Source organism: Erythrolamprus reginae, chromosome 2, assembly GCF_031021105.1.
Source record: "Erythrolamprus reginae isolate rEryReg1 chromosome 2, rEryReg1.hap1, whole genome shotgun sequence".
NCBI classification, from domain to species: Eukaryota; Metazoa; Chordata; class Lepidosauria; order Squamata; family Dipsadidae; genus Erythrolamprus; species Erythrolamprus reginae.
In genome coordinates this window covers 5,016,494-5,037,000 of record NC_091951.1, presented here as the reverse complement: position 1 = coordinate 5,037,000, position 20,507 = coordinate 5,016,494, and the positions used below count along the sequence as shown (strand labels likewise).

The window sequence follows — 20,507 nt, the reverse complement described above, 5'->3', positions numbered from 1 at the left end:
ACCAACCTTTATAAAGACCAATAAAGGAGATACGTCTCTTCATATAATTTGGGATACAATGAAAGACTATATACGTGGAATATATATTTCTTACTCAGCCTATAACAATAAACAAAGAAAACAGAAGCTCAACAATCTTAACACAAAACTCCAAGACGCAGAAACAATTCTCCAACAGCATCCGGATGACATAACAACCCTTATTAAAATAAAATCTATAAAACATGAAATAAACCTAGAAACCCAACAACAACTTACTGCTAAAATTAAAAGGTTAAAACAAATAAATTTTGACTATGCAAACAAACCCGGCCGCTGGCTGGCTTTTAAATTGGCACAACAAAAGGCGGAAAAAACAATAGAATCCCTTTAAGATAATCTAGGTTCCTTGAAAACAAACACAGAAGAAAAGAAAACCATAATAAAACACTTCTATCAGGAACTATATAATTCAGATACAACAGATAACTCTGCAATTAGGGAATATCTACTTCAAAACTAAACATTAGAGTTAACAGACGAAGAAAGCACCAAATTAAATAAGACTATTACCCTCACAGAAATCAAATCGGCCATTGCAAAACAACACAACAACAAAACCCCGGGACCTGATGGAATCCCCTCGGAATTTTATAAACACCACCAGGACTTATTAGAACCACTTATGTTAAAAGTATAAAACGAAACCTTACTTCAAGGCAACCTTCCCAAAACATGGTCCGAAGCTTACATCACTATCATTCCGAAAGAAAATAAAGATAAAAAATACCTACTAAATTACCAACCAATCTCTTTACTAACTATAGACTATAAAATATTTTGGACAATAATTGCAGAACGTTTTTAAAAGATTCTAAATAATATTATTCACTCAGACCAGAATGGATTTCTACCGGCAAGGAATATTAGTAATAACACTCGGACCATACTTAACACCGTAGAATATTACAATAAAAACCCCGACAAACCAATGGCCCTTATATTTATAGATCTAAAAAAGGCTTTTGATTCTTTATTTTGGGAATATTTCATAGCGCAAATAGAACATATGAAACTTGGCAATAATTTCCTTAATTTAATTAAATCCATTTATTCACACTAATCAGCTAAAATACTCTTCAACAAATCTATTACAGAAGAAATAACAGTAATGAGAGGTGTACGTCAGGGATGTCCTCTGGCACCTCTAATATTAATACTTGCCGTGGAAACATTACTAAAAAATATAAGAAATAATACACAAATACACGGAATCGAAATAAAAAAGAACACTTCAAAATTCAAGCCTTTGCAGACGACATGGTATTCATAATTCAAGATCCACTCAAATCAGCTCATATCTTATTGGACGAACTTCACAGATTTGGGGAAATAACTGGTCTCAAAATTAATGTAGATAAAACCAAAATTATAACAAAAAACATGGTAGAAAAACAAAATTCCCTACTAGAACAAGCTCTTAATCTAAAAATTGTGGAAAAAATTAAATACCCAGGCATCTTAATTTCAGCAAATAATGACACCATAAAAAAAGACAACTATGACAAACTTGCACAAGACATACAAAAAGATCTAGCTAGATGGACAAACCTAAAATTATCTTTAATGGGCCAGATTGCCGCAATTAAATCAAATATCCTTCCTAGATATTTATATTTATTTCAAGTAGCCCCCACTAAACTAAACCAATCATTCTTTGAACATCTCCATAAACTAATTCGAAAATTCATTTGGACAAAAAAGAAGGCAAGAATAAAACTAAAAAAACTCCAAGACCATAGGTCTAGATCTGGTTTTGGCCTACCCAATTTCTATCTATACTATCAAGCCACGATTATGACCAAAATCAAAGATTGGATAACTCTCCAAAATACAAGACTGCTCACATTGGAAGGATTTGACATACAGTCAGGATGGCATCCATTTTTAATGATGGAACCAAACAAAATACCAAAACACTTTAAAAATCACTATATAAGAAATACTCTAATATCAATATGGCACCAAATTTAAAAAACCCTACTACTTAGCAATTCCAAAATGGCAATCCCCAAATGAATTTTATACCTATTCGACTGCCATTTCCACTCCAAAAATAATAACCTACTCTAACCTAGTTGATTCCAACGACAACATCTTAACTAGACAACAGATACAAGAAAATGGAATACACAGGAAGAAAACAGAGAGAAAATTCCATGGGAAAATCATTTCTCAGCTTTTGCAAGGCGGGAATGTTTGATCTCCTAATCAAGGCACAAATCAGAGGACTGGAAATTTGTTTTGTATTTGTTTTCTATATATTCATTCTTATTTCTTGAAGGACTTTTTAAAAATTGCTTCTTTTAAACTCTAAAGTTGGAAGAATACCTAGCAGAAGAAGATAACCAGAGGAAGCTATGCTGGCTAAAAGGAACTTGAACCTGCTGTTCTGCTCTCCATGTTGTGGGAGAACACAAAAATTATCCGGGCCAAACAAGGGGGGGAAATAGAAGGAGAGAGCACTCTGCACACCCGCTTCACATCCTGAGAGGAGAATAGGAATCTAATAGCTTTTTCCTTTCTTACTTGATTTAGAGGTTCAACCGCTGTTTGATCTCCATCACAATAACCAGAAAGATTCATTCTTTGTTTCTCTGTAAGGAATAAATAATTTCAAAATGCATAATTAACAAAATAGGAGGAGAAGAGAGAGAGAGGTAGGACAGATGGGTATCGGAGGATCTTCCATTACCTTCTGTGGTGTCCTGACTTGGATCTTCCGAAGGGATCCTCCAGGAAATTGGTTCCTGAGGGGGATTTGATGGATTCCTCTTTCCCTCAGGATCTCTCATCTCCACAGTGCAGCACTTCAAACAGGAGGAAGGGGAAAAGAAGCAGAATTAATGTACATCACACAACAAAAAGTGGATTGCCAGATTCACAACACAACATCAAAGCCCCCAATATCCACCCATGAGATTGAGAAAGAAAACGGAACAATGTCCTACAAAAATTGGAGAACTGCCACATGTGATGAACGCCAGAGAAGTTTGGGAAGGAGGGGTGAAGTATTCAATCACATTCTCTACTGTTTTCTAAGTTCCCTGAAGTGTCTCACCTGCAACTGGACCTGCTCCTTCTGCTCCTCCGCCTGACTCAGGAGGAGGCCTTCCACCAGGGCCACCGCCTGGGAGCTGGTCTCTGCTCCACACTCCCGCACCCAGCCCTCCATCTCTGGGGGCAGAAGGGACAGGAACTGCTCCAGAACCACCAGGTCCACCATCTGGGCTTTGGTGTGTTTCTCTGGCCTCAGGCATGGCCTGCTCAACTTGTGGAGTCGGCTGCAAAGTGCTCGGGGACCCTCAGCCTCCCATGATTTGATGGAGTTCCAGGGCTGAACTTCTGAAGGAAGGAAGGAGTCTTCCTCCACGATCTTCTGCCCGGGTCTTGTCCAGAACTTCCCCCCCTTCCCAGGCTGAGCGGCTGCACGGCCTTTTCTGCTTCCATCCTCTGCAAAAGGTGGGGTCTCCATCCTTTCTCTGTTCTGCAGAGCAACTCCAAAGGGCTCCAAGGACTCTTGTGGGACTCCAGACCCCTTTTCCTTCACGGGACCATTTCTGGGAACACAGGACAGATCCCTCCAGGTGATTCCGCTCTTTTTTTCTTCCCCGAGGAGCAAATGTGGCCTTGCAAAGACCACAAATGGCTTCCGGTTTCTGTCTCTGAGATGGAAGGAAAAACAAGGCCCAGAATGAGAAGATGGAATTCAGCCCCTGAGCGACCTTCACCCAACCTGCCCGGAGCCCCAAGAGGCTCATCCCAGCGCAGGGCCGAGGTCCCCCGAGCAGGGCCGGGAAGGAGGCAGCTGCAGAGGCCGCCCCGCTTCTCTGCCCCTCCGGAGACAGGATCGGGCCCTCGGGGAGCCTGGGGCGAATCCCGCCTCCTCCCCTCCCCCGCTTCTTCCGCTTCCCCTGCAGGGAGAGGGCGGCAGGGAAACATGGGGACCGGGAAGGGCAATCCCCCCTCACCTGGGACACGTCTGGAGGTTTTCCCGCCGGGCTCTCGGTCTCACGCGGCACCAGGGTTGGAGAGCGAGTGGGGCGTCCTAGAGCGGCAAGGCTCAGTGATGTCACTTCCTTCTCAGCCTCCTCTGCAAAACCCCCCGTGACGTTGGCCCTCCGGTTGGCCAATGGGGAGTTTCTTTCCCTTTGCAGACATTGCGCCCCCTGGTGGATTGGGGGAAAGTGCCAGGATGGGAGGAATGGCGGGAAAGAGACGCGCCTGACAATTCAATCTCAGCTCTGTTTCTTTTGAAGACTTTCAATGTGAAGAGAGTGAATTTCATGGCTGGAGAAAAGTGCACAAAGGTCCCAAACATCCCGTTGTGGCTGAGGGAGGGCGGGCTCCTGCCTGAGGGGATCTGCGCTCTGATTGGTTGCTGGGGGTGGGAAGGGGGCGTGGCCCTTTTCCTCTGGGCGCTGTTTGAGATTTACCTCAGGAGGCTCCCGACTGTCTTCTCTGCTGCGAACGTTCTTTTATCTTGATATAAAAGGGCAGATTTTTCTCAGTGTCTCCCTCTTCCTTTGGACAGCAGCCGCGTGTTTCCTCCACATGGACCTTTTTTCCTTCTTTTCTGCGGGGAGGAAGGATAAACTCCCTGGAATTGAGGCCAAGAGACTGGGAGCAGGAGGGCCCAGTGGGAGCCCCAGAGATGGGGACACAGGGGGTTTTCTCTCCCGCTCTGCCCATAAAGGGAACCATCCAAGGAGGGAAGGTAGCACCCTGGAAGTCCAACCTGCCTTAGGGGACGGGTCTCTCCAGAGAGGAATTGGGATCCTTGGACCATGGTCCACAACACCCACGTGGGGGCTCCTGACGGGATGAGCTGCCCCTTACAAGGACCCAGAAGGTCAGCTGTGGGAACCGACCACCTCTCCTCACCCAAAGGGCTTGAGAGTGAAGCCGGAGTGAGAGGGAGACAAAGGTTTAGAACCTGATTCCCAACTCAAATCGCATAGGTAGAAACCAAATACGGGGTCAATCAAAAGGGGACTCCGATGCACCAATGGGAGGAATAAACGGGGTGAATTCCAGAGAAAATCTGTGGAGGGAGCTGCAGGTTCCAGGTGCCAAAGGTGAGGCGAGAAACCTTAATGACTTCGAGAGGACTCATAATTTCTTTCTCGGGGTAAAATACTCTCCCCTCCCCCATTGTATTTAAAGAGGTTACAATAAATGGACAACATGCTGATGTGAACAAATACATTTCTACTATTTCTGCTTCTTTTCAAAATATAAAGGTATCTATCTATCTATCTATCTATGTATCCTCTCTCTCTCTTTCTCTCTCCTAATCCCTCTCAAATGTATATACTGTAGTCCCCCAACTCAGAACAATTGACTCTGGGTCACATACAGTAAAGCTAGGAATGGGGATTTACATGAAAGTATTAGAAAAACATTTAAAATAATTAAAAAACCTTTTAAAAGAAGGAATATTAGGCAAAGAGTCACTTTTTTCAGTTCCATTGAAACTTCTAGCAGTCACTACAGGAACTGTTATAAGTCAAGGACTACTTCGGGTGGGTGACAGGACAAAGGAACTGCCCCACCTGGAGACTCAGCCATGGGGCGGAGGAGGGGAGTTCCTGAGCTGCCCTGATGAAGAATCCAGGCTTGTTGCCTGCTGGATCCTGGCCAGTTCCTCAGTTTCGCTTCGGAGGAGCCCAAAGCTTCAGGCTGGGGAAGTGAAGCCCAAGGGCCTCTGCAGCTGTTGGGGCTTGCAGAAGGAAGAGCTGCTGTATGTGTGTGTTTGTGTGTGGTGTGGGGGTGTCAGGGAGAACTGAGAGAAAATCAAAATCTTGTAGGGGGAAACATGAAAAGAGCCTAAACGTTCTGCTTTGATCAGGTGAGCGATGGGTGTCCCATCAGAGTCTCTATGGATCTGAATAAATAGATTAAATAGAATCTGAATTTTATGAAATTTGGGGAAAAGTGTATAAATGGTGGAATTTGAGAAAAAAAAGATAATTGAAAATAGAAAAACAAAGTATGAAACAGTAAAATGTATATTTTTGAATACAACTTATAGTGAAATTCAATGAATAACACTATTTCTAATAACCGAGTTTAACAATTTAATCATAATTATATAATCAATAGAAAATATTTGAAATTTTAGGTTTATTTTTGTTTGCATTAATTAGTATTGTATACAAACAGATATTTCATCGATAAGTTCACTTTTCTGTATTGATCTAAAATAGAATTAGCTTTTTATTTTTGTATTAGGAAGACTTCTATAAAGGAGGAGCAATGGTAGCTCTTATATATGTTAAATGTTGTTAGTTCTGTCTGTCTTATACTTTTAAAAAATTCAATAAAAATTATACAAAAAAACCAAACACACAATTTTGGGGCAGGTTCGGACTCTGCCTCCTCCTTCAGCCTCCCCTGCCCTCACCTAGCTGAGAGAGATCCGCCTGGTCAGCCTGAGGATGGGAGACCACCAGGAGGCATCTGGGCTACTGCATAGGCTGAAACTCCTCCAAGACGAGGGGGAAGCTTCAGGCCCTCCTCGAACACACCTCCTTCAAAAGATTCACTTCCCATTCCTCTTTTAGCCTTGCCTGATTTTCCTGAAGCTCCCCTCCCTCCTCCCTTGCTCAGTTCCTGCTGTTTGGAAGACCTCGTGGGAGCCGAATTCTCCTTGTCTAGAGAGAGGGGAGAAGGGTAAGAGTGGAGCAGAAACAAGGGGTTCTAACCTTCCTTTATCCTTGCCCCCACCTCCAAATACAGAAGCCCTTTAGCCTTTCCCGCCTTCCTGAGACTCAGGGCACAAGGGAAATAATTCATGTTCATGCCAGAGTATAGATTCTTAGGACTTGGAAGTCCCAGGGCTGATTTGTCCCCCCATAAAGTCCGCTTTACTCTCAGGATCCGTGCAGTCAAAATGTTGAGTTTCCTGGCAAAGAAACGGCAGGAATGGAGAATCTGGCTCCTTCATAATACAAAATGGTATCTAATCTAATCTACCAGGCAAACTCTGCACACAGCCAGGAGTTTAATTCTGAGATCGGTCGGTAAAAAGATTGATGAGGCTGGCTCGGTAGGCCGCTTAGAGAGGGCTGTAAAACCAAAGTGGTATATAAGGCTAAGTGCCATTTCTATCTAGGGAGAGTGGATGAGGATGATGGGGAGGGGGGCGCAAAAGGGAGTCCACGTTCCCCTCCGGAACCGGCATGAAGGAGCCCCCTAGAATGCAGCCCCCCAAGACTGACAACCTCCCCCCTCCCCCTTTCTCCGCTCTTCTCTCGACTTCGGACTAGCTCCTGTATCGGGCGAAGTCAAGGGAGACTCTGCCCGGAGACCGATGACGCTGCAGAGGGGAGAATTCCCATTGGTCCGCCTGCTCCTGGACACGCCCAGTGCCGAAGTCCGAGGAAAACTCCTCCCACCCCATCCAGACCCCCCTGATTCGGCCTCTGGGGCTGGGAGCCTCCGCGTCTCTCTCCTCCCTCGGTGGGGCCGCCTCCATGGCTTTGGTAGGGGTCCCCCTGGTGCTGCTGGTGGGGACACTGGCCCGGATCCCCGGAAGCGAAGGGGGAAAGGAGACCCCCGGTAAATAGGGGGCTGGGCGGGGGAGGAGGGGGTTGGGGGAAGGAGGGGGCTGGGAAGGACCCTACGAGTGGGGGAGGGGGAAGAAAGCTTGTTGGTCTCCAGAGCCTCCAACAGCCTCGATCTCTGCGTGGTCTCCTCCCCCTTTCTCCCCACATGCTCCCCCAGGAGGATGGAGAGGGACCCCCGTTCCCCGAGTGTATCCGAGGGGGGGAGTCGCAGCCGCCCCCCCCCCGCCCCCCCCCAGCGACTGGGTCGGAGGGGGCTGCAGGGAAAGAGGAAGGGAAGCGAAAGCGAAAGAGGGAAACTGAGGCATTTTCAGTCCTGAATCCACAAAAGGAAAAAGACGCATTTGAGCAAAAAGACTTTGGCTTTTTAAAAAAAAAACTTCAGTTTTTCTTCTGAATCTCAAAACTGAGGCTTTGGGGGTCAGACAAGAGGGGAGCTTCGGTCCCTTCAGAGGGAGACCCTGAATTTTGGGAGAAGGCCAAGAACCCCCCACCCCCATAACCCCCTCCCCACTGCTCTATGGGGGCCTGGAAGGGAGGGGGAGGATCTGGGGGGCTCTGAGTCTCTCCTCCCAAACTGGCCCCCCTTTGTAAGGGGGCTGGAGACCCTCCCTTTGAGAGGCTCTTGGGGAATTTCAGGGGGGCTTTTGGGGGAGGGGGAAAAGGTGGGATCCCAGAGAATCCTTTTAGGGGCAAGAAGAAAAATTGGGGTGACCCAGGTAAGGGTGGGAGTTGAAGGGCTGGAAGATCCCAGAAGGTCAGGCTAGATGTCCTCATTGTTCCCCCTCCCCATTCTCCCCTACCCTCCATGGAAGAGCGAGAGGGAGGTATCCATGTTAGCTTCCCTCCAGTCTAAAAAGTTATTTCAACCCCTCCCCCATCCTTCAGGTCGCTTTTGATCCAGATTTATTTATTTATTTACTTACTTACTTACTTACTTACTTACTTACTTACTTACTTACTTACTTAAACTTCTCTGCCACCCAATCCCGAAGAACTCTGGGTGGCTTACAGCAGTATAAAATTATAATTAACAACAATAAGAAAAAGAAGTCAAGGGGAAAAAATTCTAAAATCATCATTAAAACTAAGATAATTTAATGGCATACATACTAATCGTTCATACCAATTGATAGTGGTTGATTTAGGGCCTCCAGGCCTGCCAGCATAGCCAGGTCTTCGTGGCTTTACGGAAAGCCTGAAGGGGGGGCGTACGGACCTGGGGGGGAGAGTTGGTTCCATAAAGTCGGGGCAGCAACAGAGAAGACCCTCCCCTGTGACCCCGCCAGCCTGCATTGTTTGGCTGACGGAACCTGGAGGAGGCCGACTCTGTGTGCTCTAATTGGTGGAAGGAGACGGTCCCTTAAATAGTCTGGCCCTGAGCCATATAGGGAGATTAGATCTCCTGGACCAGTTGGGATTCTGCCTGCCTTTTCCGACCTTCCTCCCCTGCCCCTCTTCCCTCCCCCTCTTTCTTTCCTGCCCTCCCCTTCTTTCTTTCTTCCTTCCCCCCTCTGCAGAGTGCAGATCCCCCCAATAGCAAGTCTCCCTCCCTCTCTAGGGCTGGGAGAGTTCCCTTTCCCTCCTCCAGGGGACCCTCCTCCTCCTCTACCAGTGGCTGTGAACAATGGGCCCTGGAGTCCCTCCTAATGGCCTTCCTCCTCTTCCTCCCGCCCTGCAGCCCATTTCCTGGCCCAGGAGAAGGGCGAGTGCCACTTCCTCAACGGGACGCAGCAGGTGAGGCTCCTGTGGAGATACATTTATGACCGGCAGGAGATTGTCCGCTTCGACAGCGACTGCGGGGAGTTCAAGGCCATCACAAAGTTTGGGAAGGCGACTGCGGACGCGTGGAATAGAGACAAGTTAGCCCTGCGGTACCGGAAGGCTGCTGTGGATTCCTTCTGCCGGAACAACTACAAGACTGCCCAGAGCGCTTCTGTGGTGGGCCGGAGAGGTGAGTCTGGGGGGGGGGAGATTTTGGGGAGGGGATCCCGGGGTCCCTTTCCTTCCTTTTATTTCAAAGGCCTGGATGATTATAACTCAGTGATGGTAAAAATTAATTACAAGGTCAATTAATTAAACCCTTATTTAAAAGGGGGATTCAGGCCTCTGAAAGGAATGTTTAAAGAGAATCCATGGAAGCAAATTGTGGTGTCCTTTCTCTGCCATTTAAGTAAGAATATATATATTCTAGAACTTCCGGTTTTGGCATCACACTGATAGCTGGGTAGCCTTCGGTTTCTCTGGGTTTGCTGTGGCTTTCCGTGGTTTTTTCGGCGGCTTTAGGGCGATCACAAACCTGTAGAGCCAGTGATATTACAGAGGAATTTCCAGCGCACCCCCCGAATAGCGAGGATCACCTCTTGCCGATACATGGAAAAAACGATCATTTCAATCGGCCTAAAGACGTGACGCTCCGACTTCACTGAGGAAGCTGTAAGGAAGACGACGAGAAGGCTTTATTGGAAAGCGAGAGGTTTTTTCGGACTATTTTCAAATCAGTGTTGTATGTTGATGGTATTAGATGGCTTTAGAGTGAAACCCCAGCTGGGAGTGTTAATCGGCTGATCAGATCGGATTGCCAGAACGACTGAGAAGGCGGCGACTGAATGACAGATAGTGGCATAAGAAAACAGAACTAGGCGCTCAGAGAGGGACATACTATTTGGATATATACAAAACACCATTGAAGTCCCTGAAAATTGAATGTTTTGACAGATTGACAACAACTTGGCAGAAAAACAGCAGCGGGAGAAAGTTTTTGTTAGACGTCGTGAGGGTGAGCGGAAGTTCGCAAGGGAGGCAGGTCGTGAGCGGAGCAAGTCGGTGATAGACTACAAAACCGGAGAACTGAATATTCATTTTTCTTTGCTTTTCTCTCTTCCCCCTTCTTTTCCCCTTGTTCTTTTCCCTGGTCTTCGTCGCGATGACATCTATGGTGTTGATCTTTGATTTAAATTGACTAATAAACTTTCCCATATACTTGGAACGGAATGGAACCTTTGAACTTTGCTTACTAACATCCCATTACTTGACTGAGGACTGTGGACTCTAATCAACATTGGATATGGAGACTCTCTGGGTTTGCATGAAAAACAAAGACGGTTCTGTCATTAGACTTGGGGTGATCTATAGGCCTCCAGGGCAATCTGAGGAATATGACAACAAGATGGTGGATGAAATTACCCAAATGGCAGTAAAGGGAGATATTGTGGTTATGGGTGATTTCAACATGCCTGATGTTGACTGGAATATCCCCAGTGCCCTTACATGCAAAAGTAAGAATATGGTAGAGGCCTTTACAGGAGCAGCTCTGGCACAGCTGGTTAAAACACCAACTAGAGGGGAGAATATTCTAGATTTCGTCTTTACGAATGGGAATTGGATTTCAGAGGTTAAGGTGGGAGAAAATTTAAGTCTTCGGAGAGGGGCGGCATACAAATCTAAATAATAAATAAAGAAATAAAATAAAGAAAGAAATAAGTTGCAGTGACCATCTATGTTTGTGGTTTGGTGTGAAAACTGATTGTGAGCAGTCCTATAATGCAACCAAAGTATTGGATTTCAGAAAAACAAATTTTAATGCAATAGGGGAGTATTTAAATAATGAATTAAAGGGGAGGGATAAAATGGCAGGAGCGAGCACCCAGTGGACTGTATTTAAAAAGACCATCTTAAAAGCCACTGGACTGTATGTAAGTCAAATAACTAAAGGTAAAAGGAAGAAGAAACCACTATGGTTTAGCAATGATGTAAGGGCTATAAATGAAAAAAAGGCTGCCTATAGGAGGTATAAAGAGTCTGGAAGTATAGCTGATAGAGAGGTGTATAAAATGAGACAGAAGGAAGCGAAACAGATAATACATGCTGCTAAAGCCTCAAAAGAGGAAGAAATTGCCAAATCTGTAAATAAGGGGGATAAAACCTTCTTCAGATATATTAGTGATAGGAAGAAGAAAAACTGCAGCATCACGAAGCTTAGTACCAGGAATAATACATGCATTGATGGAAATAAGGAGATCGCTGACCATTTCAATAGCTACTTCTGTTCAGTTTTCTCAAAAGACACGTTACAATATAATACTATTGATGGATATAGCATTGCTTCCAGCTGTACGGATTCAGCTCCAGTGATCTTAGAAGCCGATGTCTTAGAAGAACTTGAACAATTAAAGATAAATAAGGCAATGGGTCCAGATGGCATCCACCCCAGAATTCTTAAAGAACTCAGATTTGTCATTGCTACCCCCGACTGATTTGTTTAACCAATCCCTGTTAACAGATGTTCCTGAGGATTGGAGAATGGCCAGTGCCTATCCACAAGAAGGGCAGTAGAGAAGAAGCTGGTAACTACACGCCAGTTAGCTTGACATCAGTTATAGTTAAAATGATGGGAGACTCTACTCAAAAAGAGGATAAATCAGCACCTAAAAAACAATAACTTATTGGACCCAAATGAGCATGGCTTTATTTATTTATTTATTTATTTATTTATTTATTCATTCATTCATTCATTTATTATTAGAGTTGAAAGGGACCTTACAGGTCATCGAGTTCAACCACCTGCCTGAGCAGGAAATCCTACATCACCCCAGCCAAATGGCAGTCCAATCTCCTCTTGAAAGTGTCCAAAGTTGGGGAGTCCACAACCTCCACTGGCAGGACGTTCCACTGGTTGATTGCTCTCACTGTCAGGAAATTCTTTCTTATCTCCAGGTTGAATCTTTCCTTGGTCAGTTTCCAACTGTTGTTCCTCGTCCTGCCCTCTGGTGCCCTGGAAAACAGTGTGTCCCCCTCCTCTCTGTGGCAACCCCTCAAGTATCTGTATACAGCTATCATGTCCCACCTAGCCCTTCTTTTTACTAGACTATCCATGCCCATTTCCAGCAACCTTTCCTCGTATGACCTGGTCTCTAGTCCTTTTATCATTTTAGTTGCTCTTTTCTGCACCCTCTCTAGAGTCTCTATATCTTTTTTGAAGTGTGGTGACCAGAACTGGATGCAATACTCTAGGTGTGGTCTGACCAGGGCCTTATAGTGGTATTATTACCTCTCTGGTCTTGGAGTGTATCCCCCTGTTCATGCAGCTTAGGATTGTGTTGGCTTTTTTAGCTGCTGCTGCACATTGCTGGCCCATGTTTAGCTGGTTATCCACTAAGACTCCAAGATCCCTTTCATAGTCACTCATGGTGAGTGTGGTTTTGCCTAATTTTGTATGCATGTTTTGGGGTATTTTTTGCCTAGGTGCAGGATTTTACTCTTCTCTACATTGAACTTCATTTTGTTCATTTCAGCCCACTGTACAAGTCTGTCTAGATCTTTTTGAATTCTGTGTCTATCCTCTGGGGTGTTGCCCACTCCTGCCAGCTTGGTGTCATCTGCGAATTTAATTAATTCCCCCCCTATTCCCTCGTCTAGGTCGTTGATAAATATGTTGAAGAGTACTGGGCCGAGGACTGATCCCTGTGGTACCCCGCTGCCTACCTCTTTCCATGTGGATTTAGTCCCGTTGAGGGCTACTCGTTGGGTGCGATTGGTCAGCCAGTTTTCAATCTATCTTGTTGTGTTACTGTCGATTCCACTCTTTACTTTGGAGAGTAGAAGGTTGTGGTCCACCTTGTCGAATGGTTTGCTAAAGTCTAAGTATATTATGTCCACTGCATTTCTCTTGATTTGGTCACAGTGTCGAAAAATGAAATGAGGTTGGTTTGGCATGATTTGTTTCTGACGAATCCGTGTTGGCTGGTGGTTATTACATTGTTTGATTCAAGGTGGTGGCAGATCTGTTTCTTGATTATCTTTTCCAATATTTTCCCAGGAATAGACTTTAGGCTGATCGGTCTAGTTTCCTGGGTCTGTTTTTTTGCCTTTTTTTGTAAATAGGGACCACGTCGGCTCGTTTCCAATCATCTGGTAAATTTCCTGTGGTCCAGGATTTTTGAAAGATGTGGTACAGAGGTTCAGTGATGACATCAGCTAGCTCCTTTAGGACTCTGGGGTGCAGGCCATCTGGTCCTGGGGATTTGTACTCATTCAGTTCCAATAGGTGGTCTCATACTGTATTTCTATTAAAGTAGTGTTTTGTTCCAATTTTGATTTCTGCAGCTGTGATACAAGCTCATTGTTTTGTTGTTTCTTTGTGCGTGAAAACAGATGCAAAAAAGGTGTTGAACAGTTCTGCTTTCTCTTTATTGTCCATTACTTCTGTGCCGTCTCCTCTTTCTAACGGACCGACTGCTTCCTTGATTTTTTTTGGATTGTTTATGTGTTGGAAGCTTTTTTTATTGTCTTGGACCTTTGTTGCTAGGCCTAGTTCACACTGGGCTTATGCTGTCCTGATTTTTTCTTTGCAGATTCTGGCCGTTTGTTGATATTCTGCCTTGGTTATGTGCCCCTCTTTTACTGAAGGCAAATCATGGCAGACTAATCTCATTGATTTCTTTGACTATGTCACAAAGGTGTTGGATTAAGGTGGTGCCGTGGATATTGCCTATCTGGACTTCAGCAAAGCCTTTGATACGGTTCCACATAAAGAGCTGATAAATAAATTAGTGAAGATTGCACTTAATCCCTGGATAGTTCAGTGGATTTGCAGCTGGCTGAAGCGTAGACATCAGAGAGTTATTGTTAATGGCGAGTATTCTGAGCAGAGACAGGTTACAAGTGGTGTGCCACAAGGGTCCTATTCTTTTTAATATGTTTGTGAGTGACATAGGGGAAGGTTTGGTAGGGAAGGTTTGCCTATTTGCCGATGACTCTAAAGTGTGCAATAGGGTTGATATTCCTGGAGGCATATGTAATATGGTAAATGATTTAGCTTTACTAGATCAGCGTTTCCCAACCGGTGTGCCGCGGCACAGTGGTGTGCCGCGAGACACTGTCAGGTGTGCCGCGGCGAGAGGCGGCGGAGGAGAGTGGGCGGATCGGGCGGGCAATGGGGCAGGGCGGAGAAGCCAGGGGCGCGTTTGGTCGGAGGCACCGTGGGGAGGCAGGGGCAGCCGCGGCTCCCTTTACTCCTACTGCCGCACCACCCTGCCCCTGCTCCCCACGGTGCCTCCGGCCAAACGCGCCCCTGGCTTCTCCGTCCTGCCCCATTGCCCGCCCGATCCGCCCACTCTTCTCCGCCACCGCCTCCTGCCTTGGGGCGAGGAATCCGAGAGTCCGGGACTGTGTGGCTTTGCGCCATGAAGAGAAAACGGCCGACTTTTCCCTGCTGCCGTTTTCTCTTCATGGCGCAAAGCCACACAGTCCCGGACTCCCGGATTCCTCGCCCCAAGGCAGGAGGCGGTGGCGGAGAAGAGTGGGCGGATCGGGCGGGCAATGGGGCAGGACGGAGAAGCCAGGGGCGCGTTTGGCCGGAGGCACCGTGGGGAGGCAGGGGCAGCCGCGGCTCCCTTTACTCCTACTGCCGCACCTCCCTGCCTCCCCACGGTGCCTCCGGCCAAACGCGCCCCTGGCTTCTCTGTCCTGCCCCATTGCCCGCCCGATCCGCCCACTCTTCTCCGCCACCGCCTCCTGCCTTGGGGCGAGGAATCCGGGAGTCCGGGACTGTGTGGCTTTGCGCCATGAAGAGAAAACGGCCGACTTTTCCCTGCTGCCGTTTTCTCTTCATGGCGCAAAGCCACACAGTCCCGGACTCCCGGATCGCTCGTTTCTCCGGTCAGCAAAGCCATCTGCCCAGGAAAGCGCCGCGCTGGCCGGAGAAGCGAGCAATCCGGGAGTCCGGGACTGTGTGGCTTTTGGCCGGGCTAACGGGAGGCGGCGCGAGGCCGGGCGCTGGGGACGTCTGGGAGGGCGAGGAGGCTGATGGCTGCTGCGCACTCCACTCTCTCTCCGGCTCTCTCTCGCTTTCTTTTTCTCTCTGTTGCTGGCGTGGTGAACGAGAGAGAAAGAGAGAGAGAGAAAAAGGAGGGGAGAGAGAATGAGAGAAAGAAAGCAAGAGAAAGAGAGGGAAAGAAAGCAAGAGAGAGAGAAAGAAAGGGGGGAAGGAGGGAGAGGGAAAGACATAGAGGGAGGGAAGGAGGGAGAGAGAAAGAGAGCAAAAAAGAGAGGAAGAAAGAAAGAGGGATGGAGAGAAAGAAGGGAAGGAAGGGAGAGAAAGAGGGAGGGAGAAATAGAGTGAAATGGAGGAAGAGATATTTTTTTTGTCCAAACTTTTCTTTAGCCCCCCCTCCCCCCCCTTCAGTGTTCCCCAGAATTTTGAAAACATGAATAATGTGCCGCGGCTCAAAAAAGGTTGGGAAACACTGTACTAGATAAATGGTCAAAGCAATGGAAACTGCAGTTTAATGTTTCCAAATGTAAAATAATGCACTTGGGGAAAAGGAATCCTCAATCTGAGTATTGTATTGGCAGTTCCGTGTTAGCAAAAACTTCAGAAGAGAAGGATTTAGGGGTAGTGATTTCTGACAGTCTCAAAATGGGTGAACAGTGCAGTCAGGCGGTAGGGAAAGCAAGTAGGATGCTTGGCTGCATAGCTAGGGGTATAACAAGCAGGAAGAGGGAGATTGTGATCCCGCTATACAGAGTGCTGGTGAGACCACATTTGGAATACTGTGTTCAGTTCTGGAGACCTCATCTACAAAAAGATATTGACAAAATTGAATGGGTCCAAAGATGGGCTACAAGAATGATGGAAGGTCTTAAGCATAAAACGTATCAGGAAAGACTTCATGAACTCAATCTGTATAGTCTGGAGGACAGAAGGAAAAGGGGGGACATGATCGAAACATTTAAATATGTTAAAAGGTTAAATAAGGTCCAGGAGGGAAGTGTTTTTAATAGGAAAGTGAACACAAGAACAAGGGGGCACAATCTGAGGTTAGTTGGGGGAAAGAGCAAAAGCAACATGAGAAAATATGATTTGACGGAAAGAGTAGTAGATGCTTGGAACAAACTTCCAGCAGACGTGGTAGATAAATCCACAGTAACTGAATTTAAACATGCCTGGGATAAACATAGATCCATCCTACAATAAAATACAAAAAACAGTATAAGAGCAGACTAGATGGACCATGAGGTCTTTTTCTGCCGTCAGCCTTCTATGCTTCTTTTGCACAAGCCAGAAATGATGAGGTTAAAAAAAGGGGGGAGAGAAAAGAAAAAGAAATAACATTTGGGACTACTTTGGCTGTGACTAAGATTCAAGAACTTTCAATAATAGCTTGTTTCTCTCCTGATTAATTAATTAATACACTGATTGCTGGAAGACTATACAAAAATATATAAGACTATATAATTAATATTGAATTGAATTAATTTATATTGATTTAAAGTCAAAAGCTAACAATTTAAACAGTTTATATTTATCTATACTCTTTTCCTCTCTTCTTTTCTCGCCTTACCATTGCATTACAAAGGATTTAGAAGAGGGGCTTCGGAGAGGGGCGGCATACAAATCTAATTAATAATAATAATTATTATTATTATTATTAATTATTATTATTATTATTATTATTCCCCCCCCCTTTTGATTTCCTGCTGCAATTTACTTTGGAAGATGATTCAAAACACAAAATACTTTTTTCAGGCGTGAAAAGGGATCTTGGCCTGAACTAACCAACTGGTCTTCTGTTCTGGGCCCTCCTGTGTCTCTCATGTGCCTCCATCTCCTCCCTCCCTCCAGCCAAGCCCACCGTCACCATCTCCCCCACCAAGATGGACCCAACTTCCCCCAACACCATCCTCCTCTGCACAATGACTGGCTTTTACCCCGTGGAGATCAAGGTCCAGTGGCTGAAGAACGGCCAGCCGGAGAAGGAGAGTGTGGCCTTTGGGGAGGAGCTCCAGAATGGAGACTGGACCTACCAGCTCCAAGTGTTGTTGGAGACCCAGCCCCAGTGGGGGGATGTCTACACTTGCAAGGTGGAGCACGCCAGCCTGGAGGCCCCCATCACCGTCCAGTGGGGTATGCCCCTCCCCTCCCACCTCTCCTGGCCTGGGGACCCCATCCTGCCCTGAGAAGGGAGAGACCCTCTATGTGGTGGGGAGAGCCATAATGGACCCTCCTGGGGGAAGGTGGGCCTTATCGTCCTGCTCAGGTGAGGCTCCTTCTCCTTCCCCAGAACCCCGTTCCTCCCGTTCTGCCAGGGCCAAAATCTGGACGGGGATTATGGGGGCTGTGATAGGAGTGGCCTTCCTGGCTGTGGGGCTCTTCTCCTACCTGAAGGCCAAGAAAGGTGAGTCTGGGTTGTGGGAAGGGGACCATCTAGGAGAGGCCTCTCATCAAGCTTAGCGGGTGGCCAAGAGGGTCCCCTTGAGAAATATTTTGGGGAACTTCTGTTCTGGGAGGGGCTATTATAGGGAGATTGTGCAACCTATTATGGGTTATCGGAGGGGAAGGAGTCGCTCTGAGTCCTCCAGCCCATGAAGGGTCCTGATTGGCTCTTTTTCTCCTTCCAGCATTTCCCATCCAACCACCTGCAGGTGAGTTTCTCCTCTTCCTCCCTCATTTCAGCCCCTCCTATAAATTATCAATATTTTTGTTTAATTTCTCAATTGTTCCTTTCTTTAAAGAAAACATGCCTGAACAATATCTTTTTGCTGTGGATACAGAAAAATTTTGGGAGTTTGGGCAGCTTTTCCTTACAGAGACCTGAAAAAGTATTGCAATAAAAAAAAAACACAAATGCTTAAAATCTTACCCATAATTTTTCCATGTTTTGGGAAAATGCAAAAGGGAAGGGACAGAGGGGGGCCATTCCTTCCCTTTCCTCCCTCGGGGAAGGAGCACCCCAGCATTTTGGAAGCAAGCCGCCCCTTCTGTTAGGCTCACTGGGGGGGGGGACACGTTCCTGAGGATATTCAGGCATGGGGACAAATTCCAGCCCTGTGGCTGTTTTAAAAGGGTCGAGTCCCACACTACTATGCACTGTGGGATTGGAGGCCACTTCAGCCAATGGCAGGTGATCTGCCCAGCTGAACTGCTGATAATTAACATAGCATCTTCTCAGGTATTGTTCTATCATTGAGTTTGCTCGTTCTACAGCTCCATCCGTCCTCAGATGGAAGGTGGAGCTAAGCCCTTGAGATGCCCCTTCTTCACTGAATGGACCCCCTCCAAAACTTCACCATGAACTGGACCCCCCCCCCAGTCCCAGATGATCCTTCTTGGCATCCCATGGAGACTTGCTTGGGTTCATTAGTTGGACCCTTGACAGGCTATTCTTTCTGACCCTCCCCCCCTTCTCCTTGTGACAATTCACACCATTTCTGGTCATGTGACCACAGGCTCCCCCATCTTAGCCCCATATTCCCTGTTCACATGAAGAATCGCAGCCTTTTGTTCCCTGGAATGGGCGGATTCTCTCTCTTTCTCTGCCTGTGGGGGCTGAAAGGGAAGAAAAATATGTTATTTACAGTAAAAGTTTCTCCTTATATTCTGATTTTCTTCCCCTTCTCTTTTTCTGCAGCACTCGTGAATTAATCCTGCTGTCAACCTTCACTATAATTCTGCATCATTTCTACGCTTGGTTGCCAATAGTTATGGGGAGGGGTCTTGGGTAATGGGGGGGGAGTATGCAGGAGACCCTGTGAAGTGGAATAAGTTTCGTCTTCCTTGAAACCAGGTGACCTGAAGGAGACCATTAGAATTACATTCCATAAATGTGAGGTGGGTTGAAGATGCCTCCACCTGATGGTCATGGACACTAGGGATTGGCCAATCTCCAGAGGGGGCGTGTGTCAAAAGGGGGTTTGATCAACGCAGGTATCGCACCTTTTTCTCCAGTCTTTGCTTTAACCTTGACTGCTTTCAGTCCTGGTTTATGATAAATTCACTTTTGAACCTTGAAAAGGACTCTGAGTTTTATTTTTCTTAAATACGGACTGTAGCAGCTGACACCTGCTCTCCGATGCAAAAGGATTTATTTTTATTTCTTTGGTCGCTGATGACTCTTTGTCCTCATTGCAAACTCTGAAAAATGGAGGCAGAAGGTGGCAAATTGGGGGGAGGAGGAGAATGGCAGCGTGGACCTTCTCTTGCTGAGAACAGACCCCTCCCCGCTTTCTTTCCTGTGAGGGAGGGGTGGAGACCATGTAGACTTTCCCCAGGGATGCTGGGCAGACCTGTCAGTCAAGCCCCCTCATGTCTCCTGGCTTTGAACGCACAGCAGCTTCATCTACATTATTCTTCCTACGAATCACTTCTCTGCCCTTCGCTTTGCTGTGAAAGAATAAACTTCAGATGTAGGAAAACCCTGGAATCCTTTGTTTCTTCCTCCTCTTCCCTGACCCCACAGGAGGCCCCTCCCTCTGCTGCCTCTGGATCAACCATCCCGGCTACTTCGGGTCCAAAACCAGAACTGATGTGGGAGGAAGGGGGCAGATCCAGGGAGGGGGAGGAGCTGGACCCCCTTGCTCTGCTTCCCTTCAAGCCCCCTTTGAGGAGCAGAATGCCAGCAGGGACGGTCCTCCCTCGGCAATTGTGGGGAGCCATTGGGGGCACCCGAGACTCCCCCTACGTTCACCCAGCCATTTGAGCCATTTCTCTTCTTCCCAACTGGAGGGTCCTGCCCCATTCTGTCAGCCAATGTCCCCCTTCCTTCCATCAGAATCCATTCCTGGAGCAGAAGATGTTTGACACAGAGGGGAGGGAGGGGGGCTCCATGGTGCCATCTTGAGTGGGAGACCCCTTCCTTCTCTCCAGCATCCCTCTCCCGGGGGTCCTCGGAAGGGCTCACCGGGTGGACAACAAGGCTAAATTCTCCTCCAAAGGTCCCCTCGGTGGCTCCTCTGCCTGGAGACAGACAATGCTTCCAAAACTGTGTTTTTCATTGGTTGGGCCTGACTTTTTAGAAGTCAGAAATAGAATTCTGCAGCGCTGCCTCTCCCCCCTTGATTTCCCTTGCCCCCTCTCTCTCTTCACTCCCTAGCTTTCCCCCTCCCTCCTTGCTCTTGTTC

At 46.8% G+C, this 20,507-nt stretch overlaps 1 protein-coding gene and 1 pseudogene across 1 annotated transcript in view; one reads left to right on the top strand and one right to left on the bottom strand.

The window, feature by feature from the left end:
• The window catches only part of LOC139158633 (zinc finger protein 91-like), a 59,348-nt gene extending 55,737 nt beyond the window's left edge, over positions 1–3,611 (bottom strand). Inside the window, exons 1-3 of the mRNA XM_070735955.1 lie at positions 3,101–3,611; positions 2,735–2,849; positions 2,569–2,636 (exon numbers count right to left, since the gene is read on the bottom strand). Of these exons, the coding sequence (XP_070592056.1) occupies positions 2,569–2,636; positions 2,735–2,849; positions 3,101–3,514 (597 nt within the window). The 5' untranslated portion in view covers positions 3,515–3,611. The remainder of the gene's footprint in view (positions 1–2,568; positions 2,637–2,734; positions 2,850–3,100) is intronic.
• Positions 3,612–7,354: 3,743 nt separating this feature from the next.
• On the top strand, positions 7,355–19,401 carry LOC139162940 (H-2 class II histocompatibility antigen, E-S beta chain-like; annotated as a pseudogene).
• Positions 19,402–20,507: the final 1,106 nt, after the last annotated feature.